Source organism: Cyanistes caeruleus, chromosome 2 (genome assembly GCF_971803275.1).
Source record: "Cyanistes caeruleus chromosome 2, bCyaCae1.hap1.1, whole genome shotgun sequence".
NCBI lineage: Eukaryota > Metazoa > Chordata > Aves > Passeriformes > Paridae > Cyanistes > Cyanistes caeruleus.
Window position 1 is genome coordinate 14,261,844 of NC_141702.1, and position 20,735 is coordinate 14,282,578.

The 20,735-nt window shown below is 40.6% G+C and overlaps 2 protein-coding genes across 6 annotated transcripts in view; both read right to left on the reverse strand.

Moving 5' to 3' along the window:
* Positions 1–9,586, reverse strand: part of LPIN1 (lipin 1) — an 81,899-nt gene extending 72,313 nt beyond the window's left edge. The window contains exons 1-2 of one of the 2 annotated variants that reach the window (XM_023922609.2): positions 9,548–9,586; positions 9,339–9,450 (exon numbers count right to left, since the gene is read on the reverse strand). In XM_023922609.2, coding sequence (XP_023778377.2) covers positions 9,339–9,392 — 54 coding nt within the window. In that variant the 5' untranslated portion in view covers positions 9,393–9,450; positions 9,548–9,586. Of the gene's footprint in view, positions 1–6,578; positions 6,761–9,338; positions 9,451–9,547 lie in introns of those variants that run through there. The other variant, XM_086875844.1, reaches the window with a different exon arrangement.
* Positions 9,587–16,342: 6,756 nt separating this feature from the next.
* The window catches only part of GREB1 (growth regulating estrogen receptor binding 1), an 85,400-nt gene continuing 81,007 nt past the window's right edge, over positions 16,343–20,735 (reverse strand). For all 4 annotated transcript variants that reach the window (XM_023922607.2, XM_023922608.2, XM_086875849.1 and 1 more), the window contains 2 exons: positions 19,775–19,913; positions 16,343–18,063 (listed from right to left, as the gene is read on the reverse strand). In XM_023922607.2, coding sequence (XP_023778375.2) covers positions 17,900–18,063; positions 19,775–19,913 — 303 coding nt within the window. In that variant the 3' untranslated portion in view covers positions 16,343–17,899. The remainder of the gene's footprint in view (positions 18,064–19,774; positions 19,914–20,735) is intronic.

The following is a 20,735-nucleotide window of genomic DNA, read 5'->3' on the forward strand; positions in this document are numbered from 1 at the left end:
CCTCTGCAGGGAGTGGATAAATAAAGACAATTCCAAGGACTGAGTTACTCCAACAGGATTGTTGCTTTGGACTGTAGAAATAAATCCTTCAGTGGATTCAAACAAAACCTATCTTTCCACTGAAGTGAGGAAACAAACCTGCAGTATCTTATTTTGTTCCCTTTTTTTTTCTCCAGTGTGGGAGTAGATCAAATGAATCCACAGGAAAATGGGAGGTGGGAACCTCAGGGAACCTGTGGAAATCCCTGGAGTGGATTTTGAGATTGAGGTTTCTTCCCCAGATGCCATATGAGGAAGAGCTAGACTCTGATACTCCTGGTGTTTGGCAGCCCTCCTCAGTGGAGGGCAAAGGCTCCTTCCAGCTCCTGCCAAAAGCTAAGGAAAAGCATTGCTGGGCTGGAAGCAGCCCAGTTCTTGCCTACAGCTTACATGGGTGCTGTGTGGAAGGGAAACCTTTTCCCCATCAGCTGGTGTCCCCATGCCTCTGGATCTGTTGACCCTCACCCTCCATCTCTGCTTCACTCTTGCCATTGACCCCTATCTGTTCCCAGCCTTTCTGCCAAACCAGGATCCATCCCCACAGGCTGTCCCTCTTACTTGTCCTTTCCTGCTTACAGGCTACAAGTAACGTTCCCATCCCAAGCAAAAGCCAAATATCTGGATCCTACAGTAAGCACTGAGCTAATTCTCAGTCCAGAACATTTTCATAGTTCCGCATCCATTGCAGAAACTTCCTTCTCCTATCTAGCTGCACAGAGCTGTCAAGAAAACCGAGGAAACTTAACCATTGCCACTGCTGCTGCAAAAACCTGTCACCCCTCAGGCACAGGCTGCCTGCAGGAAATAAGACTCCTGCTTTGGTCTTCTTGCAGTCATGAAGTGCTGGTATAGTATGTCTGCCAAACCACTATTAATAAACCACTTTTTTGTCTGTCACAGAGTTATGCCAAGATAAAATGCCATTCCTTCTACCATCCATCTTCTTTTTGTTTCACAGGTCCTGGCAGAGCTCTCTTTTCTGTACTATTTCCTGATCTAATGAGATTTTTGCAGCACTTACCAAGGGAGGAAGAAGATAAAATTAGTGAATTAGTCAAATAAATAAGAGTCAAAGGAAATTTCTTGTACTCGGTTATACCATTAGGGTCTGACTATCCACAACCTGCTCTCCTAGGGGGAAAAAAGAGAGAAACTGTATTAAGTTTGAGGAAAACATGAACTTTCTAGTATGGGTTATCTACAAAAGTATTGCTGTGGTCTGTGCCCATCTTCATGGGCTTGTCCTTTACAAGACTAATACAGCTGCTGGAGGGAAGCAGGAGCAGAATTTGATGAAAAATAGAGCTAACATCTTTCATTTAAATTCCAATCACTTAGTGTTACTTTTCACATAGAAGAGGAAAAAAGTTTTATTGTGTTTGTAATCTGTTTATTTTCTGCATTACCCTGCTCCCACACAGCACAGCCTGACGGATGTCGCAATATATTGCAAAAGGTGTTATTAACATAATCCCCTTTCAACAGATGGAGCAGCTGAGAAAGTTGCAGAGGGTTATTGAAACTCATCCAGCAGCGTGAGGGGAAAGAGCTGTGTCATCCTGTCTCAGGCCAGCGCTGGCTGACCAGGGCAAGAGCCACAGGTCATTTCTCAGTATTAGCTGAGAGTCATGTCTTCCTTGACTTATATTCAAGTTTTGGCCTCTATTGCACAAACAACATTAAATTTCCAGGAGAAGGGATTTAGGAGCACCCAAACTTTTTTTATCAAAGGTCATATCTGTAAGCTTTAAGTTAGCTCACTTGCAATAACTATTGCATTTCCACTGACCTTACAAAAGCACCAGGACTCCTGCAGTGAATCCAATTTAGCTAAAGAAATAAAGATGGAGTGCATATAAATACCCTTTGGAAAAAGTCTTCTACAGGTTTAATCTGGATTTTTGAGGGTTTTTTTAAATAATGCAACAACAGATTATGGAAATTGTGGTTTGTTAAAAGAGTTTTCAAACAAAACATTTATTGAAAGTTATTTAATTATTAAAGAGTATATTTCCATTGAATTTCTAGTGTCCTTCAGAAGGAATGCTGTCCCTCAGATGCTTTTGACTCATAAAAACCTCTAAGCAAAACTGTCAGAGTGGAGTGGCTCGGAAAATTACAATGAAAGAAAATCCTTGAACTCTAGGGATTTTTCAGAGTTATTTACTGAGATGGAAATCCCACAAAGCCTCAATTTATCTGTGATCCTTCTCTGACTTAAAATATCCAAGAAATAATGATTCCATTGGATCATAAAATACTTAGAAAAAGATCGGTAATCCATCATAATTTCCAGATTTTAAAGGAAAATGAATGATTTTATTAGCAAAGCTATGCTGAATTCCTAATTGCTTGTGTAAGTAAAAATTACCCTTGAGTTGCCTGATGATATATTGTTTGCTTTTAAAAGGTCACATCTGTCCTGTAGCAGATTGCAACAAGGATGGTGATAGAGTGAAAGCTGTACCACATGCAGAGGGTGAGCAGAGAGAATACCCCAGCACAATGCACGAAAAAAGACTCCTGAGATTAAAAAAAAATAATAAAAGTGAATAAAAGCTTTCAAACTGTTAGCAGGTTAGCAAGGTTATACTTACCTGCAGGTTAGCAGGTATACAAAATATCTCAATATAAGGATACATCCAGATTAACTGACCTTTTTTTTAAAGGGTACATCCAATTTAATTGGTTTTACTTGCTACAAGCTGTTAAATATCATATGACCTCGTTTCTAAGAAAGGGAAGATAAATATCAGGTGTCAGCCAAAAATAATACGTGGGACCACTGGAGGGCACTTTTGATTTAAAAATCCCTCACTTTAAAGGCCTTTTGGCAGCAGTACAACCTGCAGAAGCAGGAGGGAACAGAACTGGGGCTTGCCAGTTGTTAATGAAAATTTATTGTTAAACATTTATTTCATTATAAGATATTTTGTAGCCCAGAAGAACTTGAGGAAATTCTTGCAAATAACCTTTATGAAATATCTATTCTCACTAACTTTTTTTTTTCCTTATTACATATTTTTGCGATGTGACTGTTTTGGCCTGGAACACATAACATTAATGAATCAATTAATTGAAACAACAATTATAGATTGGGTTATAATGAAAAAGACCATATTTTTTGTCTGTGTTGCTATGCAGACACATTGCTAGCTCTTCACTGAAAAGAAGAATATGCTAAAACTATTCACCTGATCCATGGATCAGATATCTGCCACTTGGTTCAAAGGCTCCAAGTTCCTGAAGGAAAGGCTCCAAGTTTACTGAAGGAGTAAAGAAGGAGCAAAGAAAAGTAGCAATTCTCTGTGTACTGGATTAATTTCTAGACTAATCCTGCAAACTTAATTCTCTCAGCAGTCTTCCTTAGATGATTGATACAGTTCACTTCAGAAGGAGAGTGGGCCTGAATAAAAAAGAGATTTACAGCTGTCAGTGTCCAGTCTGTCCTTTTGTGGTTTTTTCCCTCGTTGACTTAGGCCTTCATGAAGGGGGGCTGCTTCCTGGTCTCCCTTGCTTGGGAGCAGCCATGTAACTCCTTGTTCCCCATTTCTGTAGGGCAAAGTGCAGTTTGCTCATTCATTATAGCAGAGCATTTCTCTGCAAAGACACAAAACCAGCATAACTGCATCAGACCAAGGCTTTTATGAAATTCAGAAGCCAGAAGTGAAAATAGGAAAAGAGGGCAAGAAAAAATGGAAAACACATAAATGCCTCCATCAGTTATTTTCTTCTTGGCTTTTCTGAATGGGAGATGAAGAATTTATTGTGAGAGGGCATGCCTCCATTGCCTGGTAACACTGCCTGCAATATAGCATCTGCTGTGTTTGAGTAAATTATTGCCTTTTTGTGCTGTGGTCTGTGATTTTGATGACGAGCTTCCTGAGGGACTGTAAAGATAAAAATCACAGCTTGGTACTTGTTGAAGATTTAAAGAGCTGTAACTTCTAATTGGTACTACTGAGGGATAAACAGGCTTTTGCCTCCTACCCCTGAGCACCGTGGCAGGGTCATGGGAAGCTGAACCTGAACAAAACTCACACTGAAGCCCACAAAATTCATCCCTACAGGACAGAACATAAAGAGGCTCTGCAAAGCTGAGTGAAGGCTCTCCTTTGCTCTAAGCTTTGTAGGGAAACTGTCCTAGTACAGCAGTGGCAGGCAGCAGCACAGGTGTAAAGAACTCAGGGATGGTGGTGAAGTTACAGCAATAACTACCAGCTCCATTTGGGACAATAATGATCATAGATTAAAGGGGAAACAGTTTCAGGAACTTCTTTTTCTCTCTGCACTAATATATATGATATTATACTGGTAAATTCTCATAAAATTAGTGGCTGATTTTCCTATGAACATGGCTACTGGTACCAAAGAGAGAAAATTGATTCAGAGTATGGTCTTGGGGTCATTTCAGTTTCTCATTCCAGGAACTGCAATCCCAGGTGGCATTTTAATGCACAGTGCATCTGACCAGGGAGCGTGGGGCAGTGTGAGGCAGTGTGTCCTGACAGGATGGCCATGCAGGAGGCTTTGAGTAAAACATTCCTCATTGCTCCTTTGCTCCACAGGCAAGCATGGCTTTGCTTTCTGCTCCCATGCTCACTCTCACACCTGACTCTAGTTTTCACCATATGTAGCTCCATTTGCAATTTCTAAATTATTTCTGGCTCTGTAAAAGCAAGGAGATCCTCAAGCTCACTTGGTTCCATTTCCTTAACATATTCCCCATCCCAAATATATAATTTCAAGCAAAGGAGAAGACAGTTCTGTATTTTCTGGACCATTTCGGTCATGCAGACTTTTCAAAGATCTCCCCAGCCTGTGCACATTAAAAACAGAGGGGAAACATTCTGAAGTGCCAAAACCATGGTCCTTTTTTTATGTGCACACCCTGTTTGTGGCATCCATGGCCTCACGGCTCCCTGGGTGATGTCAGTGGGAAATGCTCGGCTGATGACAGCCCAGCCCTTATCTGCTCATTGATTTGGAACAGAAGCTCTTTGGGAAGATGCAATGGAAGTATCAGACTTATGCTGCTTTTCAGGAAGCTTTTTCTTACCTCCCAGAGACAGGGAACTTTAAACTGAAAAGAGTTTTAACCTTTGCCATGACTGGTAACAGCTGATAAGGTTTTAAATGCAGACATCTAAAAACCGATGGCAGGAAACTAATATGAATCACTGGTTTCAAAAATCTCAGTTTTTAAGAAAGCTCTGGTTCTTTGAGATACGTTTGTGCTTTCTGTCTGGATCAGGTTTTTCTTATCTGCTCCCCTTTTCAGCGTGTTTTACACTTGCAGCCTAGACCTCAGTAGGTTTTGTTTAGCCGCTCAATTGGAGCGGCTGAAGCTCAGCCTTGGGCTGACCAGTCCTTGGACTGTGGCCTTGACAAGGTGCAAACTCCTACTCCGGCTGAGACTGAGTTGTCACAGGCCACTTCAAAGAGTAGGACAGGCAGAAACAGAGAGGTTGAAACTCTGCTTGCATTTATGGCAGTGTATGATAAATAAATGTAATTACAGCATTACTCATCATGTAAATTAAGGTTATGGTGCAAAGCAGTGCAGGTGACAGGAGCTAGGGGTGAAGCAGCTGACAGCCACTCACGGCCCTTTCACCCCCGTGGACCAAGCTGAACTTTCAGATCTATATTAAGACAGGGCAGGCTCTCTGAGACATGATCTCCAGATACAGAATGATCACTGACCTCCCGCAACCTGCCCTAAATAAAATGCAAAAGGACTTGGCCTGCACTCAGCTCCCCAAAAAGTGAACCACAGGAAAGGGTCCGGGTTCAGCTTACTGTTTGTTTTTCAGGAGGTGGGAAGGCAGCACACGTGCTTGATGCTGGAGGAAAGCAGATCTGCAGTGAATACCCTTGAGACTTATCTACCCTTGCAAAAATACATCCTCCACTCTCTGAAGGGTCAGCCCTCCAAAATGGGAGCAAGGAGCTGCAATGAGGCAGCTCCTGCTGCCCTGGCTGCTGCTGCCAACCTGCCGGGCACGGCAGGGTAAGGCCGCTGTGGGGGAAAGACACTCTGAAAAGTCTGGAGTCTGCTCAGGAGATGGCTGCAAAAAGGCCACCAAAATAAACCAGAAGGAGAGCCGACACCGTGGCCCCTGTGCCCAGGGCAGTAGTTGATCCCTGTGCTCGCAGTGATACAGATCAGCCGCGGGTCAGAAAGCCGGGAGGAATCAGGCCCCACGGAGAGATCCTCCCCCGGCAGAGGCCCGTGGCATGGGGCGGTCACAGAGCCCAGAGGTTGCCATGGGCAGGGACAGCTGGGCACAGCCCTGCCTGCAGAGGTGCTGTCCCTGCTGCAGGGTGCAGGACTGCAGCCCCGGGGCGAGCGGGCTCTGCCTCAGGCTCCGAGCCTGCACAGCCCTGGTGGTGGGAGAGCAGCCCTGGCCCTCCCTGCTCTCCTGACTCACCCAGGACAGCTGCTCAGGGCAGCAAAAGTCTCACGGTGAGAAATATGCAGGAGTTCCTAGATACCCAAAGAAATCCATGTTACTTACATTGCTGTAGGTACTTACATTCCACCCCCGCTGGAATGTGGTAAATCCAGGACTGCCTGCAGCCCCAGAGGAATGACAGTGCTTTGTCATGACAAGTGGTTTGGCCTGGGATGGGGAAGAAAATGATGGAAATTGGCCCTGAGGAGCCAACCAGTCCCTCTGCCACGGCAGCATCAGCTGCAGCAGCAGCACCGGCAGCAGACGGCAACTGCAGCAAGGTGTTGCATTTCTGGACGGCTTCTCCCAAAGCATCTCAAACACACAATAAAAGATTCAGGTTCAATGAACCTAAAAATTATTTGTGTAGGCGGAAAATGAAGGTTACAACTTTCAAGTGTGCCTGTTTAATTTGAGTACCCAGTGCAAGTGGCTCAGGGAGTATTTTTACAGATGCTCCTTGTGGTGCAGGTGAAAGTTGTAGAAATTCTGAATCTGAAGGTCTCGAGCAGAGATCTTAGAGCACAGCTACCTAATAATTTGAAACACTAGCAAATAAAACCTGAATTTTGCCTAGGGCAGTATGGGAAATTGTATTTGATGCAGGAATTTACACAGTTCTCCTGGATGTCTGCTGTGTTTTGACAGGTCCAGTTTTGAACATCATCCCCACATGTTATATCAACTTCTCTCAGAGATGCTTAATTTATTGTTATTTTTATTTATTCCTCCTCTGGAAAAGACATAAGTGTACAATCTCATTCATAACCCTATGGAAAGCAAATGTCTGTATGACGTCATATTTGTTTGGTCCTCTTGAAACATCACAATAAATCAGAGGAAGTTTGAAGTCAATGCTTACAAAAACAAATTTTTGCTTCTGAAAGCATACAAGTTTTTAATCACATGCTGCATTTCAAAGCTTGTGGCTCATATGTTTTTATTTGCACACCTAGGGAATCTTTTTATTAAGGAGCTCTCTGAGATGAGATTTTAATATTCTCAAACATATGTATTCTGTCATCCTCTTCAAGGACCAAAATTTTTTTCTGTACTCTAGAACATAGTGATAGGCAGAACCACTTCAGTAAATCTATAGAGGTGTTTCTTCTTTTCTGATGTCCTCTGCAGAAGCCCAGAGTCAGCAGCTCTTAAAGGCCCATATCAACAGTTTCAAATGATATTTAGCACATCTATTTCTATCAGAAATCTGATATTCTTATATATGCTGAATATGCTAATATTCTAATATGATATAATCTGATATGCTTAATATGCTGATATTCTTTATATGCAGAATAACACTGTTATTTAACTTGTAATGAAATTTACACATTCACTGCAAAGCAGATTGTGCAAAGGAGCAGTGGGATCCATGACTTTCCTTGGCAATTTAGAGACTTATATGTGAAAGAAATTTCTGGAAGGAAACTAAAACTGAATCATAAAATATCATAAAAATATCATAAAAATGCAATAGTTAAAATATTGTGTAGGATATCTTAATTTTTAATAAAGGTGAAAGGCAAGAGCTCAATGGCATTTGATGTTTAAAGAAAAAAATAAAATCCCTGACTTCTTTGTTTCTTCTTGGTTTAGTTTATATTGAACATAGTCTTGATGTTCCTTAGTGCTCCAACTATCAGTGAACTCATCAGTCCCATGTCTCCCCACCCAGCCTCCATTCTGCTCAATATGTAGGGAATTTTCAGTGGAAATAGAAAGTTGACACCTTTGTTTAACTTAGAAATAAAAACCTATAAACTATCTTCTGCTCTGTCAAAAACAGACATCTACCAATGCACAAATGCCAGGAAACCTGTGTCCTGATAGTGAGAACAACTGGTGCTTATTTTCACCCTCCCTGCATGTTCCTCCAAAGATGAGACTACTTTAAATCCATGTTCCTGTCATCAGCTAAATTATTTTTTCTATACATCCTACCTTCAAAAAGCAAAAGTCTCAGATAATTCCTTGGATACCTGCAGAATATATCAGTTCTTCACTGATCATTCATGCATGACCACATTTAGAAACCATTTCAAATATTGTCATTCCCTGAAAAATCATAGATGCGTGAATCTATAAAAATATATGAAAACCATATATATTAATTTCAAAGCATATATTGCTTTTTAACCACTTTAATGCTTTTTAAAAAGTAATTAAAAGCCTTGGTTATAACCCATCTTTTTCCTGAAACTTAGCAAATTGCCAGACAGAGCTGTTCCTATTTCTACCCAAAGTCCCTTCAAACGGAATTCATCCTCTATCCTTCTGCATGAAACCTGTACTGACCCACATCCTCTCCAGCAGCATTAGGCATCAGCCTAGACCTTAAACACAGGACCATGCAGCCACTATTAGGGGGGCATCAGTGCAGATTGTATTTCATTAAGGCAGCTTCAGTCTTACTGAGAAAAAATAGCAGGACGTTTCTGTTTTTCACTGGCTCTTTTTTTAATGCATACCTCCAGAGCAAATGTTGACACACTGTTCTTTACATCCTTTTCCCTCCATTATCCCTAAAAGCTACCTTTCAACAGTGTAGCTTTACACATCCAGTAAGAGAGCAAAGCAGGCAGTACAGGATCCATCAGGTTTCCTTGTAGAACCTAACATACACAGGAGAAGCAAAAGGTTTTACCCATTCAATTCTTTTAAAAAAGTCCACAGGCTGAACTAGAAGAGACAACCGAACCATCGATGAAACAAAGACTTCAACAGCAGACTGAAAATGCTGCTGATGCTCAGTACTATTGAGGGTCACACAGCACAGCTTGTTACATTTTTCTAAAGCTTTAAGTGTTATTTATGCCACTGTAGGGCACAGTTTCTTACCCAAGACCAAGGGGAGCCAATGGGGGTCTCTGGATGATCTTCCTCCTCAGACATCCTGAGCTGCTAGTTTTTCCCTGTTCTTCACATACACCACTAAAGCCACTGTTGGTTTCTGCCATATACAAAAACACTGCCTTCAGATTTTAGCTGTAGACAACAAAGCTCCTGAGAATATAATTTCGCAGCGATCATGTTCTTGCTAATTTTACCTGCCGAAGTTCTTGGAAGCAGAGTCAGAGCAAGCAGAGAAACCTGAGCTCAGTAAACCAGAGCACACTTTCCTTGCAACTGACTCCTCAAGTTCTCTGGTTCAGTCAAAAGGTTCTGTGAAATATTAGAGCCTGAAAAACACAAATTCACTTCCAGTTGGTATCCTAATGTTCATATAAGATTTTATGGTCATACAGTTTACTGAGGTATAAATTCCAGGAACAGAATACAAGGATTTTTAATGCCAACATTTTATTACCATTATTAGTCATATTTTGTATGGATTTTAATAGTTTATTTTTTTTTTCAAGACAAGTTCTTAATGCCAAAATCTAATTCTGCCTTTCTGCCTTTCTGCACAACTCCACAACCTAACTATAAGAGTGAGAAGGCCGCACAGCTTTCCTGTTACTCTGTGCAATAATATTTGAAAAAGGATCATTTTTGTTTCCATTTGTTCCTTTTGGTCTTCTGTTTGTGCCTAGTTTGGTACCAGTATGCAGAATCCACACAGATCCATACAGATCACACACTATTTATTTATCAGATAAACTTGTCCTGAATCTTTTGAGACTTCTGGCTCTCTCTGAGGGGACATCTGGGTCCAGCATCTTGAAATCACTTCTGGCAGCTGGCAGGAATGGCAGCCTTGCCACCAAGATACAGCCTGAGGTTTTGTGATCAAACTGACCACTAGCTCACAGCTATGATACTTTCACATTCACATCCTGTGGCTTGAATTTTGTTTTTCATCCCTCTGCTTATAAGGCATCTGGCTGCAGTAGCTGGTGAAATAAAGTTGCTACCGAAACCCCTGAATCCTTCTGTTACATGTCTGACTTTGGACAGAGGCTTCTAAATCTTTCCACTGTTATGTAATGAAATGGGCTATTTATAGCTGCAGAAGAGTCCTAGCATTAACTATGAGCTGATAACAGTTATCAAAGGAACTAATATGCCCAGCTATGCTTCATATTTAACCCTGTATGCAAATTCAGTGAGTAGGAAAATAATTAATCAGTGGAAAAACTCAGTAAATAAGGCATGGAGTAGAGAAATAGCCTGTTACCAGCATGTGGTCTCTCACCACTGTGAGTGTCACTAAGTAGGAAGCATGTAAAGATAGAGAGGACTAGAAAGTGACAGCCCTCTGTGACAGCTGGCAGCCCACCAGGCATTGTCAGCTGGAGGATTAGGGCATCACGGGCCATGGCTGGACAGTATATTGTTTTCAACAACAACATCAGCATCAGCTGTGCTTGCCTCTGTCACCCTCCTTATCCCAAAATACAACATGCAAGACTGTTTAAAGTCTGAAATACTTTCCTATAACAATTTATTCTGAGGTCTCAAGAAAAGCCATGGCATTCCAACTGAGAGTTAAATTCAGTGCTGCGTGGAGTTGCATTTAAGCTTTGAGAGTATTGGGAATGAGTGTTAATTCTGTGAATCAGCCAAAACACAGCTGCCAAACTGCTCTGAATGCTTGGCATGGCAAGGGAAGGACCATTTTGTATCACAGGAGAAGCATTAGATGCAGGCAACTTGCTCTGAGCTCACTCCAGTTGTTCACTATGGGATTCTGCTGGGCTCCCTCAGCATCCCTCCAGCACTGTCACACAGCTGCTGGTTCTGACCTGCTCTGACCTGACACTCTGGCCCACTGCAGTCAGTCCCTGATGGACTGACTTTCCACCAGATGGGTGTATTAGGATCACAGGACACTGACGTGGAAGGCATCTGGAAGAGAACTAATGATCAGAAAAAAATGGTGCTTACTTAGACTCTTTCATGCTTCACATTAGAAACTCTGAAGCTGAAGTGGCCCAATAGCCAAGTCACCCTCAAGTTGTAGAGGAGCTCTCCCAAGAGAAAATAGCATAGCACTTAAGTTACCAAGATGCTCAAGTTACTCGTTTCTGTTGCACACCAAATGTTAAGACTGTAAGCACAGAAACCCATTTATTAGCTATCTGACAAATCACATTTGCTTTCTGGAACAATTTTGGGGAAGGAAATTTAATACAATACTTCTCATTTCAGATAAACAGGGAAATGCCACACCTAATGAATTTCAATGGCATTCCTGCCCCTGCTGAAAGGTCTATTCACCAAATTTAAAAGATAGGAACCACTGTTTGCTGGAGTAATTTTCCACTGTTCCACCCATTTCTTCTGATACATTTTCTTTCAAGCTGGGATGGGTAATTATAACAATCTATCAGAAATAGCATTTAAATCATTGTAATATGCTGCATAATGTTTATTTATCACATTCTTCAAGAAGTGGGCGTGCATCTTTCCCAGCAGACTGTATTCCTGAAGCCTTTTTCATATTCTGTACCACCTAATTTCAGTCTCTGCTTTCACCAGGAAACACTAACTGTGGCTGCTGTTCCTAGATCAATGCATCCAGTATCCATGTCCAAAGGTGATCATCACCAAACACTTCTGATCAACATACCCATAAATGGAATAATAACTAGATGTAAAAGGACCTTTCTCCATAATTTTCATAAATTATGACAGTATTTCCCAGACTTTTCTCAGGGAAAAGTCTCCCCATCTCCCACCTTCTTGCTGTCATGCCCACACAGCCAGGCCACAGTTTCTTTCCCTTATTCCCAGTGTTCTCCAACCATCTCAGCAGCTGCTTTTCCCTCATTCCAATCCCATTTCTGCACTCTCAGAACTTCACAACTTTGTTGCTACTTCCCCAGTTGTTGTTTTCAACCAAAGACAAATGTGGAATAGTAGCTGGCATAAAATTCACAGAAAATATTCTCAGACTCACAGTTCATGCAGGTTTCACATCAGTTTTTAGATCAGCCCATAGCCTCTGTGACATCCTCTAGAAACAAGTTTCACTGGATTATTGTGTGCTATAAACAGAAATTTTGATGCCAGTTTTAAAGAATGTCCTGTGATTTCACTACATGACACAGGTTAGAGAGGAGCCAGTTGCTTTTTATAAACAGCATTTGCAAGTGCTGTATCATGAGAAGGAAAAAAAAATTGTAATCACTCCAGAATATTTAAATATAGAAATATTAGCTCATGGTAGCCTCTACGTGAACTTTATTTTGCTGAACTGATAACAGTCATCTTATTTTTAATAGAATACTTTTTCCATTTAGAGATTAATTTAAGATATTTTTAAATACAATTACAACTCTACTGTACTGGAACAGCATCACTATCCTAAAATAGTTGTTTTTCACATTACAGTAGTTTCCATGGACAAATCTTATGGAGCTGTTCTATTTTCTTTCTGTAAAGGATTTTGTCTCATAAACACCTATGGAAATTTATAGCACCATGTATATGAAGAAAGCTATACTGAGAAAGCAAAAAGAAAATCTACCTAACAGAGATGCTGAGTCATAACTCTCCTGTTTTTCATGTCCTGTGGTGGCAAAGTTCAAGATGCTTCAAATTCAGACCAAACATGATTTTAGTGGGAGACTTAAGAAGGGTACACAGGGCTGCCATCCTGCCCCACCACAGGTGCCATCTTGTCTGGGAGAGAACTTTGAGATTTATGGCTGATAAACAAACAGTATTTACAAGAATAATTTAAGGCCTAGTAGAGAGAAATCACACCATGAACATAAAAGAAAAAGTTCTGTGCATTTGCAAAAGCCCATATATGAAAGTGTCTCTTATGATGCAGAATCAGCCCCGTGATTACTGCAATAACCTCTGAGTATCTGTTCTCCAAGCTGTTGATTGTTCTGATAGGTAGCAACAAGTAAAAACCCACTTTCTTGTCAGTCCTGTTGTCTCTAAGTATAAAGAATACTGTTTAATTATTGTTAATGATGCCAGTCATCATTTTCCACAGCACAACAGCTCACACTGACAAGAGTAATATTCTGTAGTATGTTCAGTGCTTAAGTTCATAATCAACACATTGGTCATGTGTGGAGAAGTTTCCTTCTGCTTATATTCTTATGTAAATCTAAATCAAAAAGTTCTGTTTCCTTGAGGATTTTAATCAAAACCACATTTATGTATGAAGCTGCTTTATGAGGTCTTTAAATCATGGCAGTTAATTCCCAATGCCTTTTTCTCACAGCACTGTTACATCGGACACCCCATCACTTCCTAACCAAATAATATGTCAGCAGTGGACAATGTCAGTATTTGGACTATTGCCTCAAAACTGACAGAGTTGTGTCCTCCACCATCATCAATGGTGATGGAATTGTTATAAAAGCATTTGCAAACTACCAGAACCACTGAGTATTTATTCAGGTGTAGACTGGTGCAAGGATAAGGGACAGAAGACAGTCAACAGGCAGAGGATGTATGGTATTAGTCTGACTTTTCAAGAAAGAGCTGTACCCTGAAGGAAGTAGGAAAAGGGAAAAATATGGATTTTATTTTTTTTTTTTTACACCAGTATATCCACAATATTTCAGTGGCAGCTGGTGAATTATTAAGACTGGTTGCTGAGGAGATAATGTGGGAGAGGAGGAGTGTGGCAGGAGGGTGGAAAGGCAGCATGGCAGCTGGGTGTGGTGGGTGTGGTGTGGTGAGAGGCTGTGCCATGGGGCTGTGGCTGCCTGGCAGTGTGCAGGGCTGTCCTCTCTGGGCAGGCCACACATAGCAGAGGGATGCAAGCAGAGGCTGGGATTTACAGTAATTGCAATGCTTTAGCACCCTGGGAAACAGCTCTGGCACAGTCATTTCTGGCACAGGCACTGTGGTTGTGGCTGGGGGATGGACCCCAGGAAGGAGGGATGTCTCACAATCCTCACTCACCCTCACAGCCCATGGCAGATGGCTGGGTCCTGTTGAGCTGGGTTCTCATGACATCCACATGAATTCCAACTTCCATAGAAATCCACATTCTTTCACACTGCACACAGTCCCTGCCCAGAGTCCCTGTGCCCCTGCAAACAATTCCTACTGCAACAAGGAGCTCTACTTGCTCCCCAACTTTTTCCATGCTGCTGGGTCCATTCATAGCCCCCGTTTCACTTGCTCTTCAATTTCTACCCTGTAGAGCTGTCCCTTGACCCATCCTTTGGGTTCATTGTACCTCTTTATTCTTGTGTGAGTAACACCTTTCACCACAGAGTGTCACAGATACAGCCTTTGGAAAGCAATCCCCTCACAAACAACATTTATCAACTATACATGCAGAGTGGGAGCTGAGATCTGTACATTCCCTATCACCACAACAGGAGGCACTGGCTAGGGAGGGATGAAATCCCATACATCCTCTAGTGATTAGATACCAGACATTAGTGCTTAAGTGCTTGTGAAGAGCTCTTTAACAGAGAAGAGAGGACGGTAAGAAGGAAAATAATGTCACCTTTCCAATAACCTTCTCTATATTTGGACTTTGTTTTTTGCACAAGCTGAATGATAAACTACTTCCCTCTCTGACAGACAATTCAGAACATGCTAATAATACTATCTGCAGGTGATAATAGTATCAGAAAGCATGGAAGGTGCTAGAGAAGAAGGCAGAGACTATAAAAAGTTTGTTTGCTATCACATTATGAAGTGAATCTGTGGGACACGGAGTTCTGGTTTCTTGCACATCCGAAAACAGAAAAGAAATACTTAAAAGATTTGTATGCATAATGGGCATGGGCCAAGTTTTCTCACAAAGGTCACTGGGACTGAAAGCCAGTGATTCCTTTTCACAAAAGAAAGACAAGAGAAGTGTGGAGGTGGGACCTGGGTTCCCAGCCCTACACATGCACACATGGTAAAGAACTATAGCACCAAGGGTTGCAGCACAGGATTTCAGTCCCACCCAAACAGATTTATCTCTAAATTTATTTTAGTTTTAATTTATCATTGTTATTTATCTGTATTTATCGTCTCAGAGTCCCAGTTGGACACAAAACCTACATTGCCCTCTCCATGAAAGCTTTAGGGGGGCTTAGCTTGTAAACTAGGTCAGGGATGAAGAAACTTTTGGATGGAGCTCTGGAGGCTGTCTCTCCCTGAGTATTCCACCATCATTCTTTGACCTCCTGTGAGCAAAATGCCATGTTTTCCTACCATGTGGGTGCATAGATGCTCCCACAGCATGGCAGGAAGTACCTACATTTTTGTCAGAATAAGGGCATATCTGGTCTTACTACCGGATGTGCTCTCGAAGACAATGGGGAGTGCATGCAACTTTTGTCACACACAATTGCACATAAATAAATATAGTCCATGATGGAGAATGATTGTACTTGGTCACACAATAGACACAGCTCTGCTGAGGCCAGGCCCTGGGACTCCCATCCTGTATACAGGATACTGTGTGTAGGTAACTCATGGAGAAAAAGGTTAGCATGAAACAACACTCAGGAGTATGATGGCTTCAGGTGACTATCAGCTGTATTTTGTCAAAGTTTTGGAACCTTTGTGGCAAAAGAGAAAGTTAAGAAAGGATGTTATTTATTTTATTTTTTTTATTGTTTTGTGGTTTAGTCTTTTTTTAGTTTCTTGAAGACAATGGATATCTAAAGACTGACAAAGCAAATCCCAGACCTAAAACAAAGAAAAAAGCTAATGGACACTTGGTATAAGTTGTTTAAATATTTGGTTACGGGAAAGGAAATTTCAACTCACTGTCTTTCAGTCTGAGTTCTTGCAAAAACTCATACCTTTGAAGTTGTGTTATGCTGTAGGCCACTAAGCAGTACTTTATTCTCTCTTGACCAGTTCATTCAGGTCATTCCTTAATTATATTCATTCCTTTCAGCCAGTGCTTTTCCTTTTTTTTTTTCCGCTACAAAAGTGTGTGTAGTTATTTGTCCAGTACATCACCAAGACATATGTCCATGCAGCATGAACTTTATTTATAAAGGATGGATCAGACATAAATGTCGCACTTCCTTAAAAAAAGTTTAAATTAACTAATCAGCTGGTGAAAACTGAACAGTAATACTATTTACATAGCACAATGCTCACCTTCCTTCACAAAACTTAAAGTGAATTCTCACTTTGAAACACAGACAATGAAATACAGAAGCACACTGATTGCTAGCAGTTTTCTTGTAGATAGCAATCCACGTCTCTTACAGAATTCACAGCTTACAGAACTTACATTTTCTCTGAAAATTAACCTAAATTAGCTCTTTGGCATAGTCATACCAATGCCTGAGTTTCAAGGCCAGTACTGTAACAGACTCAGCCATCCAATGGCTTTTCATCTGTATAAAGTCAATGATCCCCCCACTGGTGTATCCAGCAAGAAAGGCCTGCCCAAATATTAAATATCCTCTGACAATGTCCATACTCATCCTTCCTACACCTTGACTGAGTGACATTAACACTGATTCTACAAAGACAAATGGGAAGCTTGCAACTTAGGCAGCATTTCCAAACACCAAGACAGACAGTGACCACCGATTTAACATTTAGAGCGTATGAAATATCACAATGCCTGGTGCTGTTCTAGAACATGTGTTTAGATTTTCACCTGAATTTCTCAGCAATGTAATCTCCATTTTCTCACTCCTTTGAAGCACCTTGGCAAGAAAATATCCCCAGAAAGTGTATTGGGAGTGTTTTAGAACCATCTTATCTGCTTTCCTGAGTGCACTTGCCTCAGTTTGAAGTCTATAGCCAGTCTACAGTTCAGTCACAAAACATCACTGTTCTAGAAATTAGTCACTTGCAGGTCAGGCCCACCGTTTGATCTCTTCAGTTATTCAAGTTAATATCAGTCTTAGGTTTAAATGTTCAGATCTCATTTTACCATCTACCTTGTTAACTCCTTCCCTTATGGTCATAAAACCAGACGGGTTTCTACTCCAACAGTGCTGCATGGCAAAACTATCCAGTGTAGCACTTATTCCAAAAATGAAAGCTTCAACTGAGTTCCTGTTATTAAGGAAATATACTTTACAAATCTTCATATAAAAAGCCTACCTGGATCAATCAGAAGCAATATACTATAGAATCGTACAAACTCCTATGCCAACTGTTTGATAAATAAAACTGTAAACCAGAATCTGCTTCTAAATTTACATTTCCTATGTCTGGAATGTGCAAAAAGTTTCCTAACCCTTTTGTTTATGAACTTTCAAGTAGTCTGCTTTGTCACAGAAGAAGTGCACTCATTGACCTCTCTTCTGATATGAAATGCTTTCCACCATGTAAGTCTCTGTGTCTCTATCAAGAATTAGGGATTACTTCCATCAGAACATTAAATTAGAAAAGTCACTTCAATGTTTGTAAATACGATCTTAAACTGTGTGACTAGATATCATTCTAATAAACAACAGAAAACAGTCCTGTTTCTGTTCAGAAAGCAGAGCCTCTCAAAAGTAATTTCATGGGATGGTAGCAATTAGTGTCTTTTGTCATTCAGGAAATGTGTCTCTTTTCAATTAAATGTGTCGTCCAGTCAGGAAGAAAAGTGGTCTGTCCTCTTTGGCATTGGCAGTCTGGAACTCATCCCGCAGACGGAACTGCCATTCATCTTCCAGCTCCAACCGGACAACAGTCTGGCGGAGAGAATTGCGATCCTGGCAGATCACACACAGAGTGGCACCTAAGCAAACAGTTCAAAAGAAACTCAGGTGAGCATCCCCTTTGTTCTCAGATAACCCACCTCCCACCACCCTTTGGCATGGAGAACTCCACTCCTTTCACATCAAGAGTTACAAATAGGCTTGGGAGAAAATTAAGGCACTCAGGTAGGACTTGAGGAGAGCTATTTTCAGCTACCTATTTGTCAGGATCTTCTTGTGTAACTTGAGGTACCTCATAATCATCTATTAAATAGGACTAGCAGCACTTTCCAGGATTCTTAGGGTAGGAAAGGTAAAACTGGCAGGTCTAAGGAGCTCTGATGGGTCCTGACAGCAAACCAGATAAAGCCCTACATCCATTCTTGTTGTAGCCCTTCTGATCATTCATTACCTTTGTCACGTGAAGCCCTCACTCAGCAAAACTCACAAGGCTGTCGCTGTGATGTCTGACTAAGCTCTTCATGCTTTGCTGCTCAGAAATGATCTAAACATGGCTTCAAAACTAATCACAAATTTTAGTGGGTTTTGGATTGGTAAAATCATGCGCTGGAATCTGGTCTATGTGGCCACAGACACAAGGAAAACCAGAATGCCAAAGTAAAAAAAATCATACTTCAGTAACCAATGTCAAGTGTCCTGTCTGGCATGCTGATAACCACTTTAACTTGCATGCATGGCTTCCTGGCTTCTGAGAAAAGTCCTCCTTTAAAAGAAAATAATTACCTCACCAGCATTCAGTAATCTAAATGAGGGATGGTGAGGTAAGTGGTAATACCCAGGACAAAAAAATCCTATGAATACAATAAAAATAAACAAGACACGTAGTCACATGATGTTTAATTCTCATGTGACTGGTTAAAAAATCAAGTAGAACCAGGGGAGATGGAGAAATCCCAAAGCAAACACTTTGTGCTACATGATATAAAAACTGACTGGTTTATGCAAAACAAGACTGACTGGTAGCCTCTGTTTTAGCTGCAACAAAGAACACAGCAGTTTACAAAAACTCTGCCAGTTTCAAGAGGCACTAACCATGGTGCTCTTCTCCCAGTGACAGTTATAGCTGAGTGAAACAAATCCACAGAGCACCAAATGCCTAAGATAGCAGCAGAAGGATCCAAAAGAAGTTTGCAATGTGACTGTCAACAACACAAGTGGAAGTCAGTTGTCTCCACTGCTACACACCATCATAAGGTTTACATGGAGAAACTGGGTATTAGGAATAAATTTTAAATGAGCCAGTTCCTATCCCTAAAAATAGAAAATAGATTTTGATAGAGGCTTGTCAATCATCCATTTCTATCAAAATTTAGAAAAGCTCCAAGAACACAGCAGGTAAATGTTTCATGCATAAATCTTCAATACTCAGTTTTCAAACAGAGTAAGGAGTTGTGCACATGCTCTAGGCACGATGATATGGATCCCACATTCCTTCCCTCTAAGATATCTGCAGAACTTACAGCACTGCTATGTACCAGTTTACTACAGTGCACAGCCAGCATGATCAAGCATTAGAGTGGGACATATAACGACAAATGTAAATACATGCAAATACATATATATGAATATATAATAAATAAATATAATAGATTTTTATATAATAGATTTATTTTATATATATATTTTATAATAGATTTAAATATCATAGATTTAAATAAATAAAATAGATTTTCCCCACATTCTCAGAGACCATGTCACCTAGTTCTTTGTAATAAAATGATTGCAGCTCACCTTTAAGAAAATGAAACTTCTTCAAAAAGCTAGCTACAACAAAGGAGTCACAGAGGTACAGCAGGAGACCACTGAATGTCAAACCAGAGGAACTGATATTCAGAGAATGAGGCCGAGAACTCACGTAGCAAACTGCAATCTGATTGGGAGAGGGTGGAAAAAAATTAACACCTTTCAAGCTTCCATATGAAGCTTCCAGCATTTGCACCTGATTCAAACTCAGACTTGCTTTCCAACTCCAAATATTGTGAGCTTTATAGCTCCTTCCAAAACATCATGCTACTTATTGACAATATACATAAAGCACAATTCATAACGATGTATTGTTACTACTCATTATTGTTATTATTAACTATTATTATTATTTATTATTATTATAATGAGGCTTAGATGTGATAGAGTTTGAAAGCTGCATAATAGCTCCCCACAACCATAATGCTGTGATCTGCCCAACATATTTTATTTATATGTGACTAAATACAATAAGTTTGCAGTCAAACACGAAAAGTACCCTTAGAAATTCCATATTTCATTTACATTCCGATAGGATTACTCAAGTCAGTAGAGTTGTGCATATACATGGATTTATGAAGTTTCCTCTTGCCTAGCTTGTTTTTATGGCTACTCCTGAAATCTACCAGGAATAGGAATATTTACTGCACTCTTTCAGGATTTATAAATTCAGATTAAGGGAATCTTCACACAGGACTCTGTTTCAAAAATCCCCACTCTACTACTTAGCTGGGATACATATACTCATCTGGCAAGGATCAGCATAATTTAGGGGAGAAAAGCTGAACCACAGCAACTAAGACTCTGTACCGTTAAGTCTATTCCATATTCCTTCAATCCTATTGTATCATATTCCAGCTCAGGCAGCAATTCCAGAATAAAATTGAAATAATTTCATGTGATGAATGGGTTAGAGTTGAAAGGATGCAATGGATGAGGACAGTTACAG